At 47.3% G+C, this 21,150-nt stretch overlaps 1 protein-coding gene across 3 annotated transcripts in view; it reads right to left on the bottom strand.

The window, feature by feature from the left end:
* srgap2 (SLIT-ROBO Rho GTPase activating protein 2) overlaps window positions 1–21,150 on the bottom strand; it is a 36,834-nt gene that overhangs the window by 14,473 nt on the left and 1,211 nt on the right. For all 3 annotated transcript variants that reach the window (XM_045222977.1, XM_045222976.1, XM_045222978.1), the window contains exons 2-14: window positions 17,056–17,118; window positions 10,652–10,867; window positions 9,966–10,094; window positions 6,954–7,175; window positions 6,674–6,775; window positions 5,506–5,703; window positions 5,097–5,181; window positions 4,338–4,365; window positions 3,644–3,674; window positions 2,695–2,755; window positions 2,277–2,354; window positions 2,035–2,169; window positions 1,558–1,663 (exon numbers count right to left, since the gene is read on the bottom strand). In XM_045222977.1, coding sequence (XP_045078912.1) covers window positions 1,558–1,663; window positions 2,035–2,169; window positions 2,277–2,354; window positions 2,695–2,755; window positions 3,644–3,674; window positions 4,338–4,365; window positions 5,097–5,181; window positions 5,506–5,703; window positions 6,674–6,775; window positions 6,954–7,175; window positions 9,966–10,094; window positions 10,652–10,867; window positions 17,056–17,082 — 1,418 coding nt within the window. In that variant the 5' untranslated portion in view covers window positions 17,083–17,118. The remainder of the gene's footprint in view (window positions 1–1,557; window positions 1,664–2,034; window positions 2,170–2,276; window positions 2,355–2,694; window positions 2,756–3,643; window positions 3,675–4,337; window positions 4,366–5,096; window positions 5,182–5,505; window positions 5,704–6,673; window positions 6,776–6,953; window positions 7,176–9,965; window positions 10,095–10,651; window positions 10,868–17,055; window positions 17,119–21,150) is intronic.

Consider the following 21,150-nt stretch of genomic DNA (forward strand, 5'->3'; position numbering starts at 1 on the left):
ATAGATAGGGTCAGGCGTGTTGGGGGTCATGTTAAATCACTTGGACCAAATGGACCAGCTCCAAACTGGATTTATGATGGAGGTCTATCGGGAACACTGAAAACTACCTCTCAAGTTACACTCCTCTCTCTCTCTCTCTCTCTCTCGCTCTCTCTCTCCCCCTTTCTCTCTCCCGCTCTCTTGCTATCAAATCAAATCAAATTGTATTTGTCACATGCGCCGAATACAAAAGGTGTAGACCTAACCGTGAAATGCTTACTTACAAGCCCTTAACCTACAATGCAGTTCAAGAAATAGTGTTAAGAAAATATTTACTAAATAAAAGTCCAAAATAAAATAAAAAGTAACACAATAAAATAACAATAACAAGGCTATATACAGGGGGTAACGGTACAGAGTCAATGTGCGGGGGTATAGGTTAGTCGAGGTAATTTGTACATGTAGGTAGGGGTAAAGTGACTATGCATAGATAATAAACAGCGAGTAGCAGCAGCGTAAAAACAAAGGGGGGTCTATGTAAATAGTCTGGGAGGCTTTTGATTAATTGTTCAGCAGTAATATATGCCATTTAGCAGACACTTTTATCCAAAGCGACTTACAGTCGTGCGTGCATAAATTTTTTGTGTATGGGTGGTCCCGGGGATCGAACCCACTACCTTGGCGTTACAAGCGCCGTGCTCTACCAGCTGAGCTACAGAGGACCACCACGCAGTCTTATGGCTTGGGGGTAGAAGTTGTTAAGGAGCCTTTTGGACCTAGACTTGGCGCTCAGGTACCGCTTCCCATGCAGTAGCAGAGAGAACAGTGACTTGGGTGACTGGAGACTTTGACAATTTTTACTGGGCGGTACGCACTACCCTCTGTAGCGGCTTACGGTCGGATGCCGAGCAGTTGCCATACCAGGCCGTGATGCAACCGGTCAGGGTGCTCTGGGGACTTATGCCAAATCTTTTCAGTCTCCTGAGGGGGAAAAGGTGTTGTGTGCCCTCTTCACAACTGTCTTGGTGTGTTTGGACCATGATAGTTTGTTGCTGATGTGGACACTCTACCTACGCCCCCACAGAGTGGAGGGTTTAGTCATCAAATCTGAGACTATATTAGATTTGGCCTATTTTAGGTGTGTGTGTATGTGTCTGTGTGGGGGTAGGAGCATTAGAAGTGAGGTCTGTAGCTTGGTCTGTGTGTGTGTGTGTGTGTGTGTGTGTGTGTGTGTGTGTGTGTGTGTGTGTGTGTGTGTGTGTGTGTGTGTGTAGTAGTAGTAGCATTAGTAAAGGTTGATTCTGGCACGTCTGGTGTCCTTTATGACCCAGGGGCGAGCTGTAAGGATGGACAGACACAGAGCAGCCATTCTTACCAGCCTGGGAAACACACACGGCTAGGGAGCTGTTACACACACACACCGCTGGCTGGAGAAACCACATGGCTACACACAGACCACAGACCACAGAGGTGTAACCAGTGGCTGAGCACATCTTTGGAACTGCAGAAGATGTGTTGAGATGGAGCTGTAGTAATGTTCCAGTAGCGTTGTATTAGCGTTAGCACAGTGTTACTCACTAGTTGAGGAAGGCAAACAGGTATCTCATGACGATGAGAGTGTTGCTGGGCAGAGTCAGCAGAACCTTCTTGATGTGGACAGCCCTCTCCTGCAGGTTCTCCATAGCTGAAACAGTACGCATACACACACAAAGGGTTAACACACACACACCCACGTCGCACACGCACACACACACACACACACGCACACTACACACACACACACACACACGCACACTACACACACACACACACACATACACACGCACAAGCACACTACACACACACACTACACACGCACACTACACACACACACTACACACACACACACACACACACAAACACACACACACACACACACACACACACACACACACACACACACACACACACACACACACACACACACACACACACACACACACACACACCACTCTGGACAGTGCTCTTTTTGTAGAGTAAGATAATGTAAAAGGAGTGGCGCTGGCGTAGACTCACAGACACAGGATATGATGTCATGGAAGACTTCCTTGGGGAAGAGCGCGTGGTCCAGGCCTCTGAAGTAGAGCTTTAGAACGCCGGCGATGGAGTCCATGTCATGATCATTCTGATCCCCTGCCAATGGGTCCTCACCTACATACAGATGGAGAAGAGGGGGGGTAAATGAGTATTGTGAGATAAGCAGGTCCTTCTGTTTATGCTATGGCTGGTGCTGGGCTTTCTGGGTGTTGTAGTCTTACCTCTCTCAAAGGCGTTCTTGATGTCATTGACCTCCACCTGAGAGCCAGACACTCTGAAGATGCCCTCATGGTGCAGACCTGCAGACAGAGTGAGAGAGAGAGAGAGAGAGAGAGAGAGAGAGAGAGAGAGAGAGAGAGAGAGAGAGAGAGAGAGGTGTTACTGATCTTCTAGACAACAGACAGCAGACACAGGCTCTTCATTCTTCTGTTGTGTTTTAATAATTTATATTGCAATGTCACAATACTTAAGGTTATTCTATTAAACAAATATTTTGCCTCTGCAAAGCAAACAACAAAACATCCATCCACAAAGGCTGAGATACAGCCAATTATTGGCCCAGAAAACAGAGACACAGCCAATCATTGGCTGAGGAAACAGAGACCCAGCCAATTTGAGTACAGAGCAGGGCGTCCTCACCATGGCGACTGATGAAGCGGATACAGCTCTCCACCATCAGAGGGATGACATGGCCAGCCTCCTGAGAGAAGAGGAGGAGAGAAGAGGGGGATTAGAGGAGCAGAGAATACACCGCACAGGTAACCAGTAGAGGGAGGGGAAAGGGGGATGGAGAGTGAAAAGAGAGAATTCCCTGACCATTTCCCTCTGTAGGGGGGAGGGGGGAGGGGAGAGAGGGGGGGGGGGGAGAGAGGGATGGAGGGAGAGCAGTAGGAACAGTAGCAAGTGTTGAGACTGAGAGTTCAGACAGGGAGAACATTATTTACACACGGATACAAGTCACATATCCAATTCGGCACACAGCACATACAAAAGGAGTCAGACATACTTGAACCACACACACATCAAGGAAGAAGAGGTATCGGAGGGCAGAGGGGAGAGGAAAGCGCGGGAATACAGAAGCCAGCTGTTGCTAGGAGACAGCTTCTTCCCTGTTCCCTTTGTTTAGGTTTTCCACAGATCACTATCTGACGAGGGCAGGGAATCTGGGGAACGCTCTCTGTGTGTGTGTGTGTGTTGTTGTTGTTGTTGTTGTTGTTGTTGTTGTTGTGTGTGTGTTATGTGTCTGTGCGTATCAGTGTGGTTGTACACTGTTCAGAAGCTGCCTGCTGTTTGATCTCTGGATGGGGGGCGACAGCAGAGGATCATAGAAGAAGGCTCCCACTAGGGGGAGCTAGCTACACTCACTGCATGATATAATAGACCAGACGTCTCTAACACAGTACATCTTATTTGCACAACTGTTTCAGATAGGGTAGTCTGTAGACCTAGCATAAGAATGACATGGGGCTGGTGCATAACACTACAGAGCAGTGGACAGTGTCTCCAGGTAAAAGGTAAAACCACATACACAGAGAGAGAGAAACATACACACAGGAAACCACACTCTGAATGGAGAGAGAGAAATTACCTGATTCCGTAGGGCAGAGTTCCTCCTGTCACTGGAGAGGAGGAAGAGAGGGAAAGAGAGAGAGAGAGAGCAGAGAGAGAGAAGGGGAAAGAGAGAGGGCAGAGAGAGAGACAGCAGAGAGAGAGGAAGAAAGAAAGAAAGAAAGAAAGAAAGAAAGAAAGAAAGAAAGAAAGAAAGAAAGAAAGAAAGAAAGAAAGAAAGAAAGAAAGAAAGAAAGAAAGAGAAAACATTGCTCTGTCATTACACCTCCAGAGAGAGAGATACTATTTATACACAACTCTGGAAATGATCTATGTGAACTCATGCACACACACACACACACACACACACACAAGCACGGACACACATGCACGGACACACACACACACACACACACACACACACACACACACACACACACACACACACACACACACACACACACACACACACACACACACACACAAGCACGGACACACACGCACGGACACACACACACACACACACACACACACACAAGCACGGACACACACACACACATGCACGGACACACACACACATGCACGGACACACACACACACACACACACAATGTGCAATATTAGAATGAGTATGTACCCAAAAACACACCATTGTAGCAGTCAAACAGACCTTAGAGCCTACTATAGAATCTCCCAATGGTACGTGTGTGTGTATGTTTCCTTTACCACACCTACCTGGCAAGGCAACAGTCAGTCTTCTGACCTAAAGCAGGGAAGAGACAGGAAGAGGGGGAGGGGAGAGAGAGGGCAGAGAGAATATGAGGGAGGGAGAAAGAGAGAGAGAGAGAGAGAGAGAGAGAGAGAGAGAGAGAGAGAGAGAGAGAGAGAGAGAGAGAGAGAGAGAGAGAGAGAGAGAGAGAGAGAGAGAGAGAGAGAGAGACAGTTCGTTATAGCTGGAGCAGGAGACAGAAGGAGAGGGCCACAGCTGGACACAAACTGTGACAGACTTCCCCTGAAATACACAAACACACGCTAACACACACACACTAAAACACACACGCTAACACACACGCTAACACATACACACGCTAACACACACACACTAACACACATGCTTACACGCACACACTTGTCAATGGCTGTCCTGTGTAGCTCCAGCTACACACATCCCATAGGATCTCCCTCCCCAACCCACAGCTACATCCACAGATGGGCCTGTAGTGCAACACACACATCCTATCCCCCGCTGCCCCATCCTGCTCCCCAGTGTGGCCCTTTGTGTGTCCCAGCACACATCTGCTCTCTGTGGCCTGCTCTGGCCTACACCCCCACCTCCCTCCTATCCTGCTCTGCTCTGCTCTCACAAACTCACAAACATCTCTCTCACATGCTGAAGGAAACTTGTTCAACTATTTGTCCTAACAGTGACACACTCAGTTAAAAACATCTAGTAGTGTGTGTATGTGACCGTGTGTGCGTTAGCGTGTGACTCACTCTCTCCCAGGGTCTTCTGTATCAAGTCATGTTTGGCCTCCAGTTTGGTGATCAGGTTCCGGCCCTCCAGAAACTCCTTCAGTTTCTACAACATAGAGAGAGAGAGAGAGAGAGAGAGAGAGAGAGAGAGAGAGAGAGAGAGAGAGAGAGAGAGAGAGAGAGAGAGAGAGAGAGAGAGAGAGAGAGAGAAACAGCGAGAGAGAAACAGCGAGAGAGAGAGAAGTTAGTTACTGTGCACAATGATTGAGTGTGTAATATCATGACATCACTGACCCCGCCCTAGGCAGTGCATGTGAGTGTGTATATCACCATAACAAGACCTCACTGACTCTTCCTCGGTCTGAATGTGTCCCCATAACACACCACTGTCCTCAACACAACACATCTCTGCTCTGTGGTTGGTTCTCACCGTGAAGTAGAACTGCTCCGTCTCCTGTTGATTGGCCCGTCTCTTGGCCAGGCTGGGTTTGCTGAGGAATGATTGGCTCATGGTGGACTTGACCGACTCCATGGAGTTGCTGTGGTGGAAACACTCGCTGACCTCATAGTCCTCCACGGTGACCATGTCCTGGATGGTCGACAGAGTGGCCTCCATAGTCTTCTTCACCTGGAGCGAGAGATAGAGGGTGAGAGAGCGAGAGAGGGAGAGAGAGAGGGGGGAGAGAGGGAAGGAGAGGGGGAGAAAGAGAGGGGGAGTAATAGAGAGAGAGAGAGAGAGAGAGAGAGAAGATGGGAGGGAGGGAGGGAGGGAGGGAGGGAGGGGAGGAGAGGGGGTAGAGGGGGAAGAGAGAGAGAGAGAGAGAGAGAGAGAGAGAGAGAGAGAGAGAGAGAGAGGGGGGAGAGTGGGGGGAGAGAGTGGGGGAGAGAGAGAGAGAAAGGGGGGTGGGAGAGGGGGAGAGAGAGGGAGGGAGAGATGGTGTCAAACGGTCAACAGCAGTGGGTGAAATCAATTGTGGGTGGAATATGTGTGAGTGGGAAGACATAGATGAATAACAACTGTCAGAGTGAACAGAAAAGGCTATGGCAAGATGATGTAAGAGATGGGGGAGGAGGAGGTGAAATGATGGAGTGATGAGGTGAGAGATGGGGGTGAGGGGGTTAAATGATGGAGTGATGACGTGAGAGATGGGGGTGAGGGGGTTAAATGATGGAGTGATGAGGTGAGAGATGGGGGGTGAGGGGGTTAAATGATGGAGTGATGAGGTGAGAGATGGGGGTGAGGGGGTTAAATGATGGAGTGATGAGGTGAGAGATGGGGGTTGAGGGGATTAAATGATGGCGTGATGAGGTGAGAGATGGGGGTGAGGGGGTTAAATGATGGAGTGATGAGGTGAGAGATGGGGGTGAGGGGGTTAAATGATGGAGTGATGAGGTGAGAGATGGGGTGAGGGTATTAAATGATGGAGTGATGAGGTGAGAGATGGGGGGTGAGGAGGGTAAATGATGGAGTGATGAGGTGAGAGATGGGGGTGAGGGGGTTAGTGATGAGGTGAGATATGGGGTGAGGGTTTTAAATGATGGAGTGATGAGGTGAGAGATGGGGGGTGAGGGGGTTAAATGATGGAGTGATGTCTCACCTCCTCGTTCTCGATCTTGAGGGTGGAGAGACGGGACTGCAGCTGCTGACACCTCTGGAGTAACTCCCCTTCTAAAGGCTGCTGGGCACATACTACCCCCATCTAGAGAGAGATAGAGAGAGAGGGAGCGAGAGAAAGAGGGATAGAGAGAGAGAGAGGGAGAGAGTAACAGAGAGAAATAGATAGACACACACAATTGGTTTAAGTTCACACACACACGTACACTTACTAACCCCCACCACCACCCACCCACCCACCAAACCCCATCCCACTCCCGTACCGTGTCTCCCATGTGTGACTGGAAGTCGAAGCGCATGGGGGGACAGAAGACGTTGTTGTAGGTCTCCATCAGCCTCTGCTTGTCACCGTTGGGCTCCAGGCTCTCTGCTGCCCCCTCCAGGCCCTCCAGACCGCTGTGTTTAGATGCCTCCACGTTCATCTCGGCTGACAAGTAGGTCCGCAACGCACGGTGGAGACTGGCATGATAGCCCAGGTCACAGCACTGAGAGAGGGAAGGAGGGGAGAGAGAGAGAGAGAGAGAGAGAGAGAGAGAGAGAGAGAGAGAGAGAGAGAGAGAGAGAGAGAGAGAGAGAGAGAGAGAGAGAGAGAGAGAGAGAGAGAGTTGTTTAATTCAAAGAGATGCTTACAAAGGCATGGTTCAAATCAAAGCAATATGTCTTAGGCAATGAGACATTCCCATCGATGTCCATTCAAACAAGCTACAGTACATGCTACACCATCATTCATGAGAGGTATGCTACATGCTAACCCTTCAGTTGGAAGGAGTGAAGGAGCATTAGAACTACTTCATCAATCATCATCATTCCTGTACACATAGCCAAAGGCTCTCAGTCTGTGGAGGGGGGAGGAGGGAACAGAAGAGGAGGGGGGGGGGACAGAAGAGGAGTGGGGAGGAGGAGGGAACAGAAGAGAGGGGGGAGGAGGGAACAGAAGAGGAGGGGGGAGGAGGGAACAGAAGAGGAGGGGGGAGTAGGGAACAGAAGAGGAGGGGGGAGGAGGACAGAACTGAAGAGGAGGGGGGAGGAGGGAACAGAAGAGGAGGGGGGAGGAGGAGGGAACAGAAGAGGAGGGGGGAGGAGGGAACAGAAGAGGAGTGGGGAGGAGGAGGGAACAGAAGAGGAGGGGGGAGCAGTAAAACAGAAGAGGAGTGGGGGAGGAGGAGGGAACAGAAGAGGAGGGGGGAGGAGGAGGGAACAGAAGAGGAGTGGGGAGGAGGAGGGAACAGAAGAGGAGGGGGGAGGAGGAGGGAACAGAAGAGGAGTGGGGAGGAGGAGGGAACAGAAGAGGAGGGGGGAGGAGAAGAGGAGGGGGAGGAGGAGGGAACAGAAGAGGAGGGGGGAGGAGGAGGGAACAGAAGAGAGGGGGAGGAGGGAACAGAAGAGGAGGGGGAGGAGGGAACAGAAGAGGAGGGGGGAGTAGGGACAGAAGAGGAGGGGGGAGTAGGAAACAGAAGAGGAGGGGGAGGAGGACAGAACTGAAGAGGAGGGGGGAGGAGGGAACAGAAGAGGAGGGGGGAGGAGGAGGGAACAGAAGAGGAGGGGGGAGGAGGGAACAGAAGAGGAGTGGGGAGGAGGAGGGAACAGAAGAGGAGGGGGGAGCAGGGAACAGAAGAGGAGTGGGGAGGAGGAGGGAACAGAAGAGGAGGGGGAGGAGGAGGGAACAGAAGAGGAGTGGGGAGGAGGAGGGAACAGAAGAGGAGGGGGGAGGAGAAGAGGAGGGGGGAGGAGGAGGGAACAGAAGAGGAGGGGGAGGAGGAGGGAACAGAAGAGAGGGGGGAGGAGGGAACAGAAGAGGAGGGGGAGGAGGGAACAGAAGAGGAGGGGGAGGACGGGGGAACAGAAGAGGAGGGGGAGGAGGAGGGAACAGGAGAGGAGGGAACAGGAGAGGAGGGAGAGCCCTGTCAGTGGTCCTTGTTAAGGGTCAGGGAAGAGTAGGGAGAAAGAGGGGGATGAGGGAGGAGGGAGGAGGGTGCAAAGAGGGGAGCCCTGCCAGTGTGAAAGAAGGGATGAGGGGGAGTAGGGATCATGGGGGATGAGGGGGAGTAGGGATCATGGGGGATGAGGGGGAGTAGTGATGATGGGGGATGAGGGAGAGTAGGGATCATGGGGGATGAGGGGGAGTAGGGATGATGGGGAATGAGGGGGAGTAGGGATGATGGGGGATGAGAGGGAGTAGGGATGATGAGGGATGAGGGGGAGTAGGGATCATGGGGGATGAGGGGGAGTAGGGATCATGGGGGATGAGGGGAGGAGGCTCATGGGGGATGAGGGGGAGTAGGGATGATGGGGGATGAGGGGGAGTAGGGATCGTGGGGGATGAGGGGGAGTAGGGATCATGGGGGATGAGAGGGAGTAGGGATGATGGGGGATGAGGGAGAGTAGGGATCATGGGGGATGAGGGGGGAGTAGGGATGATGGGGGATGAGGGGGAGTAGGGATGATGGGGGTGAGAGGGAGTAGGGATGATGAGGGATGAGGAGTAGGGATCATGGGGGATGAGGGGGAGTAGGGATCATGGGGATGAGGGGAGGAGGCTCATGGGGGATGAGGGGGAGTAGGGATGATGGGGGATGAGAGGGAGTAGGGATGATGAGGGATGAGGGAGTAGGGATCATGGGGGATGAGGGGGAGTAGGGATCATGGGGGATGAGGGGAGGAGGCTCATGGGGGATGAGGGGGAGTAGGGATGATGGGGGATGAGGGGGAGTAGGGATCATGGGGGATGAGGGGGAGTAGGGATGATGGGGCTGAGGGGGAGTAGGGATGATGGGGGATGAGGGGGAGTAGGGATAATGGGGGATGAGGGGGAGTAGGGATCATGGGGATGAGGGGGAGTAGGGATAATGGGGATGAGGGGGAGTAGGGATGATGGGGATGAGGGGGAGTAGGGATGATGGGGGATGAGGGGGAGTAGGGATAATGGGGGATGAGGGGGAGTAGGGATCATGGGGGATGAGGGGGAGTAGGGATGATGGGAGATGAGGGGGGAGTAGGGATGATGGGGGATGAGGGGGAGTAGGGATGATGGGGGATGAGGGGAGAACCCTGCTCTGCTTGTAGTAGGCCTTGTTAAATTGAGTTGAGGCTGACAGGTCTACCTGCTGCAGGGAGAGGGGGAGGAGGTGGGATGAGGGTTGGGCTACATACTCAGTTGTTCTCTGCCCCCCAGAAAGACTGCTGGACTATCTATTTTTACGATGTCCAACAGGTTGTGTGTGTGTGTGTGTGTGTGTGTGTGTGTGTGTGTGTGTGTGTGTGTGTGTGTTACTCACGTCGATGATGTCAGACAAGTCGTGGATGTAGTATTTGAAGACACAGCTGTTGGTAGCCTCCAGAGCCAGTAGGTATTCATTCCTCGCCTTGATCGCTTTCAGCTTGTTCTCTGTGTACTTAGCCCGCCTCTGAGAGGGACACACACAGAGAGAGAGATAGAGAGGGGGTGAAAGAGAGCAAGAGAGAGGGGGAGAAAGAGAGAGAGACAGAGAGAAAGAGAGAGGGAGAGAAAGAGAGATAACAGGATTGAGAGAGAACATGGTCTCTATTGGTAGATAATAATAAGGCCAGTAGTAGGGTCTTGTCTCTCTAACAGAGCCCCACTGTAGAAGAACATGGCTAGAGCATTAAGACAGTTAGAAACTCATACATCATTCATGAATAATAATAATAATAATAATAATAATATGCCATTTAGCAGACGCTTTTATCCAAAGCGACTTACAGTCATGTGTGCATACATTTTTACGTATGGGTGGTCCCGGGGATCGAACCCACTACCATGGCGTTACAAGCGCCATGCTCTACCAATTGAGCTACAGAGGACCACACACACATGCAGGTATATGCACACACACTATAATGGACTGTACTGTGTGAGCTGCATTATCAGTCAGTAGAGGTCTCAACGTCCCTGTACACACACACACACACACACTCTCTCTCTCTCTCTCTCTCTCTTTACCTTCTCCTTCATCTTCTCTATCTTCTTGACTGAGGAGCGTCGGACATGTTTCTCCTCCGTCTTGATGCTGGCCAGTGTGTCAGGTGACCTGGGAGTCTGTCTTTCGTCCTGGCGACCAGAGCGCCCCATCTGCTTCTCCTCCTGTTTCTCTGCATCCTTCAGTTTGTTCTCAGAGTTTATACTGTCTGTGTTGTACATGTGGTACGTCTTCATCACCTACACAGGAGGACAGGTGGGTGCAGGGTTAGAGAGAGAGAGAGACTACGACAACATAACCAACAAAAACGGGTCACAACTCCTTCAGCTCTGTCGCACGCTGGGTCTGTACATAGGCTTCAAGTGGACTCTTACCAGTGGAGGCTGCTGAGGGGAGGACGGCTCATAATAATGTCTGGAACGGCGCGAATGGAATGTCATCAAACACATGGAAACCACGTGTTTGATGTATTTGATACCATTCCACCTATTCCACTCCAGCCATTACCACTAATAAAAATTCAAGCAGAAAACCTAAGAAAATTAACAGCAATGAGAAATGGTTTGATGAAAAGTGCAAAAACCTAAGAAAGAAATTGAGAAACCTATTCAACCAAAAACACAGAGACACAGAAAACCAGAACATATGCCTTTACTATGAGGAAACACTAAAACAGTACAGAAATAGGCTAAGAAAAAAGAAGGAACTGCACGTCAAAAAACAGCTCAATGTAATTGAAGAATCCATAGAATCAAGTCACTTCTGGGAAAATTGGAAAACACTGAACAAACAACAACACAAAGAGCTAGCTACACTCTTAGAAAAAATAGTTCCAAAAGGGTTATTCGGCTATCCCCATAGGAGAACCCTTTTTGGTTCCAGGTAGAACTATTTTGGGTTCCATGTAGTACCCTCTGGGAAAAGGTTTCTACATGGAACACAATAGGGTTCTACCTGGAACCAAAAAGGGTTAATCAAAGGGTTCTCCTATGGGGCCAGTCGAAGGACCCTTTTTTTCTAAGAGTGTATCTAAAATGGAGATGTATGGATAAACCACTTCTCCAAACTTTTCGGCCATATAACAAAGAACAAACAGCAAAAACATATACATGACAATTTACAAAATGTAGAATCAGTTATTAAAGACTACCAGAACCCATTGGACTGTCCAATTAAATTGAATGAATTGCAGGTCAAAATACAAATCCTCTAACCCAAAAAAGCCTGTGATGTTGATGGTATCCTAAATGAAATAATAAAATATACAGACCACAAATTCAAGTTGGTTATACTCAAACTCAATATTATCATCAGCTCTGGCATCTTCCCCAATCTTTGGAACCAAAGTCTGATCACCCCAATCCACAAAAGTGGACACAAATTTGACCCCAATAATTACAGGGGAATCTGTATCAACAGTAACCTAGGGAAAATCCTCTGCAGTATCATCAACAGCAGACTCCAACATTTCCTCAGTGAAAACAATGTCCTGAGCAAATGTCGAATTGGCTTTTTACCAAAATACTGTATGACAGACCATGTATACACCCTGCACAACCTAATTGACAAACAAAACAAAACAAAACAAAAGTATTCTCATGCGTGGGCATGAGGGCCTGCTGTATAAACTGATGGAAAGCGGTGTTTTGGGGAAAACCTACGATATTATAAAATCAATGTACACAAACAATAAGTGTGCGGTCAAAATGGGCAATAAACACACATATTTCTTCCCTCAGGATCGGGGGTGAAACAGGGATGCAGTTTGAGCCTCACCCTTTTCAACTTTCATATAAATGAATTGGCGAGGGCACCAGAAGAGTCTTCAGCACCTGGCCTCACCCTAATAGATTCTGATATGTCTACTGTCTACTGCAGATGACCTGGTGCTTCTGCCCCCAACCAATGAGGGCCTGCAGCCGCACCTAGATCTCTTGCACAGGTTCTGTCAGACTTGTCTCAGTAAGACAAAAATAATGGTGTTCCAAAAAAGGTCCAGATGCCAGGACCACAAACTTAAATTCTATCTAGACACCGTTGCCCTAGAGCACACAAAGAATTACACATACCTCGGCCTAAACATCAGCACCACAGGTAACTTCCACAAGGCTATGAACGATCTGAGAGACAAGGCAAGAAGGGCCTTTTATGCCATCAAAAATAACATAACATTTGACATCCCAAATAGGATCTGGCAAAAACATACTCCAATCAGTTATAGAACCCATTGCCCTCTATGGTTGTGAGGTCTGTGGTCCACTCACCAACCAAGAATTCACAGAATGGGACGAACACCCATTTCTGCAAAAACATCCTCTGTGTACAACGTAAAACCCCACATAATGCATACAGAGCAGAATTAGGACTATACCCACTAATTATCAAAATCTAGAAAAGAGCTGTTAAATTCCACAACCACCTAAAGGAAAGCGATGCCCAAACCTTCCATCACAAAGCCCTAACCTGCAAGGAGATTAACCTGGAGAAGAGCCCCCTCAGCCAGCTGGTTCTGGAGCTCTGTTCACAAATACAAACAGACCCCCAGGAAAGCAACACAATTAGATCCAACCATATTATGAAAAATCAAAAAGAGAACTATTGACACATTGGAAAGAATCAACCAAAAAACAGAGCAAATTGGAATGCTACCTTGCCCTAAACAGAGAGTACACATTGGCAGAATACCTGACTGTTGTGACTGACCCAAAATGAAGAAAATACTATGTACAGACTCAGTGAGCCTTGCTATTCAGAGAGGTCGCCATAGGCAGACCTGGCTCTCAAGAGAAGACAGGATATGTGGCAACTGCCCAAAAAATGAGGTGGAAACCGAGCTGCCCTTTCTAATCTCCTGCTAAATGTACGACCATATGAAACACATATTTCCCTAAAATTACACAAACCCACAAAATAATTTGAACACAAATCAAATTTGGACAAATTCCCATATCTGTTAGGCAAAATACCACAGTGTGCAATCCCAGCAGCAAAATGTGTGACCTGCTGCCACAAGAAAAGGTCAACCAGTGGGACAGAAACACCAATGCAAATATAACCTATATCTGTCTATTTATTACCCCACCCCCCTGCCTATTTCTACAAAAACATTTAACCGCTAATAATATAACATTTTAAACGTTGTAATTCTCTCAAAACTTTATGTGTGTGTAATGTTTACTGTTAATGTCTGATTGATTTGTCTTTGTTTTGTTTAATTCGCGTTGTTGGTTTTTGTCGAGAGAGAGAGAGAGAGAGAGAGAGAGAGAGAGAGAGAGAGAGAGAGAGAGAGAGAGAGAGAGAGAGAGAGAGAGAGAGAGAGAGAGAGAGAGAGAGCGAGAGAGAGCGAGAGAGAGAGAGAGAGAGTGTTGTGTGTGTGTTTGTCTCCTTGAGAAGCACGGCTGGACAGCAGTGGATTGTCAGGAATGAGAGGCCTGGCGTTCCCAAGAGGCCTGGTGCGCTGGCATCCCACAACACTGACAGGGAATTCCACACACCGCATCAGGGTTTCCGTTAGCCGGTAATAGCCGTCTTTTGGCTGCTAAAAAAATTTAAAAGCCGATAAATAAAATTGCCACCGGCCAATTCTCAGAGAGAAGAAGAAAAAAATCACATTGTGAAATAATGCTTTTTAGCCTATTCACTGACTGAAATACCAGTCGATGTAAATATATTTAATTGGTCATGCTTATCGTTCTATAGGTTAATTTGCATTATTTAGTGGAATTAAATTGCCGCGTTTGTACAGTATATTTGTTACGTACATGAGTCTGTGGAATGAACACCTTCGACATTGACCTTATTTATCACACGCCTACAGCATACAGATACAGAGCCTTTGAGTGGAAAATCTGTCAGACAGCGGGAGAGCTGCTGCTACAGCATCTCAAACAGCAAATGTATAGGCAACGGAAGGTAGGCTTCATCAGAGCGTCATTTACCACTTTGCAATGAGCTGGAGGCAGTATGCATTTTGAAAATATATACTTAATTGTTTGAAACCTGAAAGTTTTAATACATATTATGAGGCATGTCTTACCTTCCTTCAAAGTAGCCAAGCCAAAATCAGACCATATCCGTGAAGGCTATTATTTTATATCAACTTTCTTTCATTGTGCAGTAGCCAAAATCAAAATCCTAGTCATATTAGCAACCCATGCTAGTTGTTGCATATTATATCTCCCCTCTTTCAAATGTCCTGTAAATCAATATGCTGCCGGTCAAATGTCCGGCGCCACATTTTCCAAACGGAAATCCTGATGTGTATACATACAGTGGGGGGAGAACAAGTATTTGATACACTGCCGATTTTTCAGGTTTTCCTACTTACAAAGCATGTAGAGGTCTGTAATTTTTATCATAGGTCAACTGTGAGAGACGGAATCTAAAACAAAAATCCAGAAAATCACATTGTATGATTTTAAAGTAATTAATTTGCATTTTATTGCATGACATAAGTATTTGATACATCAGAAAAGCAGAACTTAATATTTGGTACAGAAACCTTTGTTTGCAATTACAGAGATCATACATTTCCTGTAGGTCTTGACCAGGTTTGCACATACTGCAGCAGGGATTTTGGCCCACTCCTCCATACAGATCCTTCAGGTTTCGGGGCTGTCGCTGGGCAATACGGACTTTCAGCTCCCTCCAAAGATTTTCTATTGGGTTCAGGTCTGGAGACTGGCTAGGCCACTCCAGGACCTTGAGATGCTTCTTACGGAGCCACTCCTTAGTTGCCCTGGCTGTGTGTTTCGGGTCGTTGTCATGCTGGAAGACCCAGCCACGACCCATCTCGCGATACATGGCCCCATCCATCCTCCCCTCAATACGGTGTGTGGACAGGTGTCTTTTATACAGGTAACGAGTTTAAATAGGTGCAGTTAATACAGGTAATGAGTGGAGAACAGGAGGGCTTCTTAAAGAAAAACTAACAGGTCTGTGAGAGCCGGAATTCTTACTGGTTGGTAGGTGATCAAATACTTATGTCATGCAATAAAATGCAAATTAATTACTTAAAAATCATACAATGTGATTTTCTGGATTTTTTTTATAGATTCCGTCTCTCACAGTTGAAGTGTACCTATGATAAAAATTGCAGACCTCTACATGCTTTGTAAGTAGGAAAACCTGCAAAATCAGCAGTGTATCAAATACTTGTTCTCCCCACTGTACGTACATACACAAACACACACACACACTTTCTCTCACTTTGTCTCTGTCTCTCTGTCTCTCAATCTCTCTCATTCACTCACCCACCCACACACAATTCTGCCAGGGAATGCCACACACACGTATGTTAGTGTGTGCAGTGTCAGCACTAACACTGACCACTTAAAGGGGAAACATGGGCGGACCCCATCATTACATTTCCCTCTTTAAACCATCAGACCGCTGCTTCACAAGAGTGTGTGTATGTGTGTGTGTGTGGCCAGAGCTAGGCAAGGCTCAGATTCACTAATCTCTAGAACAAGGATCAGTTAATGGGGCAATCTGCAGTTGCTACATCAATTTTTTGACTTATACATTAATGATATGAACCTATTGATTCATGAAGAATGTAACTTATAAATGAATCATGAGCTTAGTTTAACTGTCGTACCCCATCAGAACCCAAAATATAAGCTTGTTTTACTCCAACGTTTGTAAACAAACACTATATAGCCTCAAAACATGGTTAAAGCTATATGTTGATATCATGGATGGTCAGTCGTTGCATCCATAGCTATGTCTATACATTTGAGAGTTGTTACATTTCTCCAGCCCCGTCCCTAAGCTTTTAACTGAAACAGCGGCGGGGAGACGCTTGGTTATTGTTATTGTTTCAACTGCTGATTGCCGTTTTAAAGCTGAGGTGTTTAGGAGTTGAGGTGATGTATAGATATGATAATCTGCATTCTTTCTGTCAGATTCTGTACTGAGGCAGGCGTTAAGCCCAGTCCTCTCTCCATACTGTGTCTGTGTGTGTGTGTGTGTGTGTGTGTGTGTGTGTGTGTGTGTGTGTGTGTGTGTGTGGGTATGTGCCGGTCTATTTCTGTCTTGTGGAGTGTCTCACTGTGTAATTACACTATTAGTCTGCTGCTACTGGCCTGGACATAGTTATATGGTTCCTCTGCTGCCCCTAAACAGAGAACAACCTCCCTCCCAGCAGGGAATCTTTCCTGTGAATATCTCCTCCTCCACAACCACAGTTAAAACACATGGTGACTATTAAACAGCCATGTTGACTGACCTACACATACAACACCAGTCTCATTGTGGTGAAGAGTGTGTGTGCCTGTGTGTGTTTCTGTGATGTGTGTGTGTGTGTGTGTGTGTGTGTGTGTGTGTGTGTGTGTGTGTGTGTGTGTGTGTGTGTGTGTGTGTGTGTGTGTGTGTGTGTGTGTGTGTGTGTGTGTGTGTGTGTGTGTGTGTGTGGAGTCAGTCTTACCGTGTAAAGCTCGTTCAGAACCTTCATCAGATCCTCCTGAAGCTGGACACCAACCTCCTTACTCTGCAGAGACACAGAGAAGATTAGAGAGGCTGTCTATCCTCTGTAATAATAGACATACCCTCATCATTAACATTAACAAGATAAATCCATCTAAACTCCAATCAGCCCCTCACTGTCATCCATCTTTCAATCTATCCACCCATCTATCCACCCATCCAGCCAGCCATCCATCAATCACAGGCTGCAGGTGACAAATGATTCTACAGAGAGAAAGCTCCATAGCAGAGTCCTCCTCACTAGTGGGCTGCTGGGAAACTGACTGAGGGAAATGTTCTTTCTGCTCTCCTCTATCTGTGCTGGATGGAAAACGTCTGGGCTTTCCAGGCGAGAGAGATTAATTGAGTTCTAACTCTAAGCATTTACTCCTGATTATGAAATTGCAGCCGTTGGCGGTATGTGTGTGAGGGGTGGGGGGGTTGAGTGGGAGACGGGGGAGAACAGAGGAGTAAAGAGAGCGATGAGGGGAGGATATATACACTCACCAGCCAGTTTATTAGGTACACTACCCTGTTCCAGAAAAATAGATCGCTCGTACAGACAGTGAGTCACGTGGCTGTGGCTTGCTATATAAAGCAGGCAGACAGGCATTGAGGCATTCAGTTACTGTTCAACTGAATGTTACAATGGGCAAAACGAGTGACCTAAGCAACTTGGAGCGTGGTATGATCGTCGGTGCCAGGCACGCCGGATCCAGTATCTCAGAAACGGCCGCCCTCCTGGGCTTTTCACGCACAACAGTGTCTAGGGTTTACCGAGAATGGTGCGACAAACAAAAAACATCCAGTCAGTGGCAGTCCTGTGGGCGAAAACAGCTCGTTGATGAGAGAGGTCAAAGGAGAATGGCAAGAATCGTGCAAGCTAACAGGCGGGCCACAAACAGACAAATACAGAAGTGGTGTGCAGAATGGCATCTCGGAACGCACAACTTGTCAATCCTTGTCACGGATGGGCTATTGCAGCAGACGACCACACCGGGTTCCACTCCTATCAGCTAAAAACTAGAGAGTGGAGAAGACAGCCCTCTCTGAAGCCAGTTGATTGATTGGAGGGTGTGTAGCGTCCATCGAGTGACATATAACCAAACGATAGTCAATCAAAAAGCAATCTGCCACGCCAGAACACACCCATCCATCAGACACAAGACCTGACCTCTGACCCATAACCCTCTAGTATCCTTCTACGCAGTCTGTCTTCCACCATGGAGAAACTGGTATGGAGAAATTGGTATGCCAATTTGTTGTTTATGACTTACGACTTATTGATGACTTACGCCTTATTGATGATGCACTGTCCATATAGTTAGCCTAATCACATCTTTTTACTTTTATATTGTATGACAACACATTTGATATGTTTCTGCATATGTACCGAGATGTTCAAATAAACCTAAACCTAACATGAGAAGAGATATGGAGAGAGGAAAGATGTAATAGAATAGAACTTTCCTATCAGTCTGTGCACAGCTGTGTCGGCTCCAGGCTGTTTTAGACCTCAGGGGACCATTTGGACCGTTTGGAACGTTCCCCCTCAATACTGCGCTAAGTACTCTCTTTCTGTTTCCCTCTCTCCCTCTCTCTTTCTGTTTCCCTCTCTCTCTCTCCCTCTCTCTTTCTGTTTCCCTCTCTCTCTCTCTTTCTGTTTCTCTCTCTCCGTCTTTCGTTCTGTTTCCCTCTCTCTCTCTCCATCTCTCTTTCTGTTTCTCTCTCTCCCTCTCCCTCTCTCTCTCTGTTTCCTTGCTCTCTCTCTCTCTCTCTCTCTATCTCTCTCTCTCTCTTTCTCTCTCTCCCTCTCTCTCTCTGTTTCCTTGCTCTCTCTCTCTCTCTCTCTCTCTCTCTCTCTCTCTCTCTCTCTCTCTCTTCTGTTTTCTCTCTCTCTCTCTCTCTCTCTCTCTCTCTCTCTCACTCGCTCTCTCTCAATTCAATTCAATTTCAATTTAAGGGCTTTATTGGGGAATAAATGGGAAACGTGTGTTAACATTGCCAAAGCAAGTGAAGTAGATAGTAAACAAAAGTGAAATAAACAATAAATATTAACAGTAAACATTACACTCAGAAGTTTCAAAAGAATAAAGACATTTCAAATGTCATATTATGTATATATACAGTGTTGTAACAATGTGCAAATAGTTAAAGTACAAATGGGAAAATAAATAAACATAAATATGGGTTGTATTTACAATGGTGTTTGTTCTTCACTGGTTGCCCTTTTCTTGTGGCAACAGGTCACAAATCTTGCAGCTGTGATGGCACACTGTGGTTTTTCACCCAGTAGATAAGGGAGTTTATCAAAATTGGGTTTGTTTTCGAATTCTTTGTGGATCGCTGTAATCTGAGGGAAATATGTGTCTCTAATATGGTCATACATTTGGCAGGAGGTTAGGAAGTGCAGCTCAGTTTCCACCTCATTTTGTGGGCAGTGTGCACATAGCCTGTCTTCTCTTGAGAGCCAGGTCTGCCTACGGCGGCCTTTCTCAATAGCAAGGCTATGCTCACTGAGTCTGTACATAGTCAAAGCTTTCCTTAAGTTTGGGTCAGTCACAGTGGTCAGGTATTCTGCCACTGTGTACTCTCTGTTTAGGGCCAAATAGCATTCTAGTTTGCTCTGTTTTTTTGTTTGTTCTTTCCAATGTGTCAAGTAATTCTCTTTTTGTTTTCTCATGATTTGGTTGGGTCTAATTGTGTTGTTGTTGTTGTTGTTGTCCTGGGGCTGTGTGGGGTCTGTTTGTGTTTGTGAACAGAGGCCCAGGACAAGCTTACTTAGGGGACTCTTCTCCAAGTTCATCTCTCTCTCTCTCTCTCTCTCTCTCTCTCTCTGTCTCTCTCTCTCTCTCTCTCTCTCTCGCACTCTCTCTCTCTCTCTCCCTCTCTCTTTCTGTTTCTCTCTCTCCCTCTCTCTCTCTGTTTCCTTGCTCTCTCTCTCTCTCTCTCTCTCTCTCTCTCTCTCTCTCTCTCTCTCTCTCTCTCTCTCTCTCTCTCTCTCTCTCTCTCTCTCTCTCTCTCTCTGTTTCTCTCAGATGAGCAGCCTCATCGGACAACATCACACACACTTCCCACTGAGCAGCACATGACATCATTCTGCACTACTTCACACAGCTCCACTGTGTGTGAGCACGCGACTGTGTGTGTGTGTGTATTTGCGTGCGTGCTTGTGTGTGTGCAAGTATAAGTGTGTGTATGAGTGCTTTAGACTTGTAGCCTCTGGCTCATGCCACTGACTGGAAATGTTTTAATTGAACTAATTATCTAGTTAATTAGCCACTGTAGTTTTGCTGATGCGCACACTGCTGTGTGTGTGTGTGGGTGCGTGTGTGTGTGTGTCTGTGTGTGTGTATGTGTGTGTGTGTGTGTGTGTGTGTGTGTGTGTGTGTGTGGAGTTCAAACCGAAGCTATCATCAGATCGATAATCAGTGTTTTGACGAGACACTCCAGATTGGCTCACTCCTTTCCTCTCAATCAGACCCAGAGATGCTGAACCGACACCCCCGACCATGACAGAGATCATACAACCATAGAGAACAGTTATAATTAATAGTTGAGCGTCAGAATAAACTGGAATCTCTTGAGTAAGGTTGAAAAATTCTGGAATCTTTCCCAAATGACCAAGGTGTTTTCCAGAGAATCCGGTTGGAAGATCTCTGGAATCAGGAGGGGATAAGCAGAAAATCTGGAATCCTGCAGCCAGGATTTCTGGAAAACCGGGGAATTTTGGGAAAGTTACTGAAATATTGAAACCCTACTTGAGTCATCTCTTTCTAATCGGGAGTTACTTAGCTCTCTAGGGTTGTGTTCCAAATTGCACCCTATTCCCTATGTAGTGTGGTACCTTTGATAGGCCCTGGTCTAAAGTAGTGCACTACATAGGGGATATAGTGCCATTTGGGACACAACTAGCTATCTCTCTAACAGAAGAAAGGTTAGAGATGAGTAATCCCATAGGTTTATCTGTACTGAGACATTAATAAACACTCCCTCACACACCCAGGCGGAGAGGTGAAAGGTGGGAAGAGTTTGGAGGGATGTTTGGATAAGAGTG

Source organism: Coregonus clupeaformis, chromosome 10, assembly GCF_020615455.1.
Source record: "Coregonus clupeaformis isolate EN_2021a chromosome 10, ASM2061545v1, whole genome shotgun sequence".
In the NCBI taxonomy this organism is placed as follows: Eukaryota; Metazoa; Chordata; class Actinopteri; order Salmoniformes; family Salmonidae; genus Coregonus; species Coregonus clupeaformis.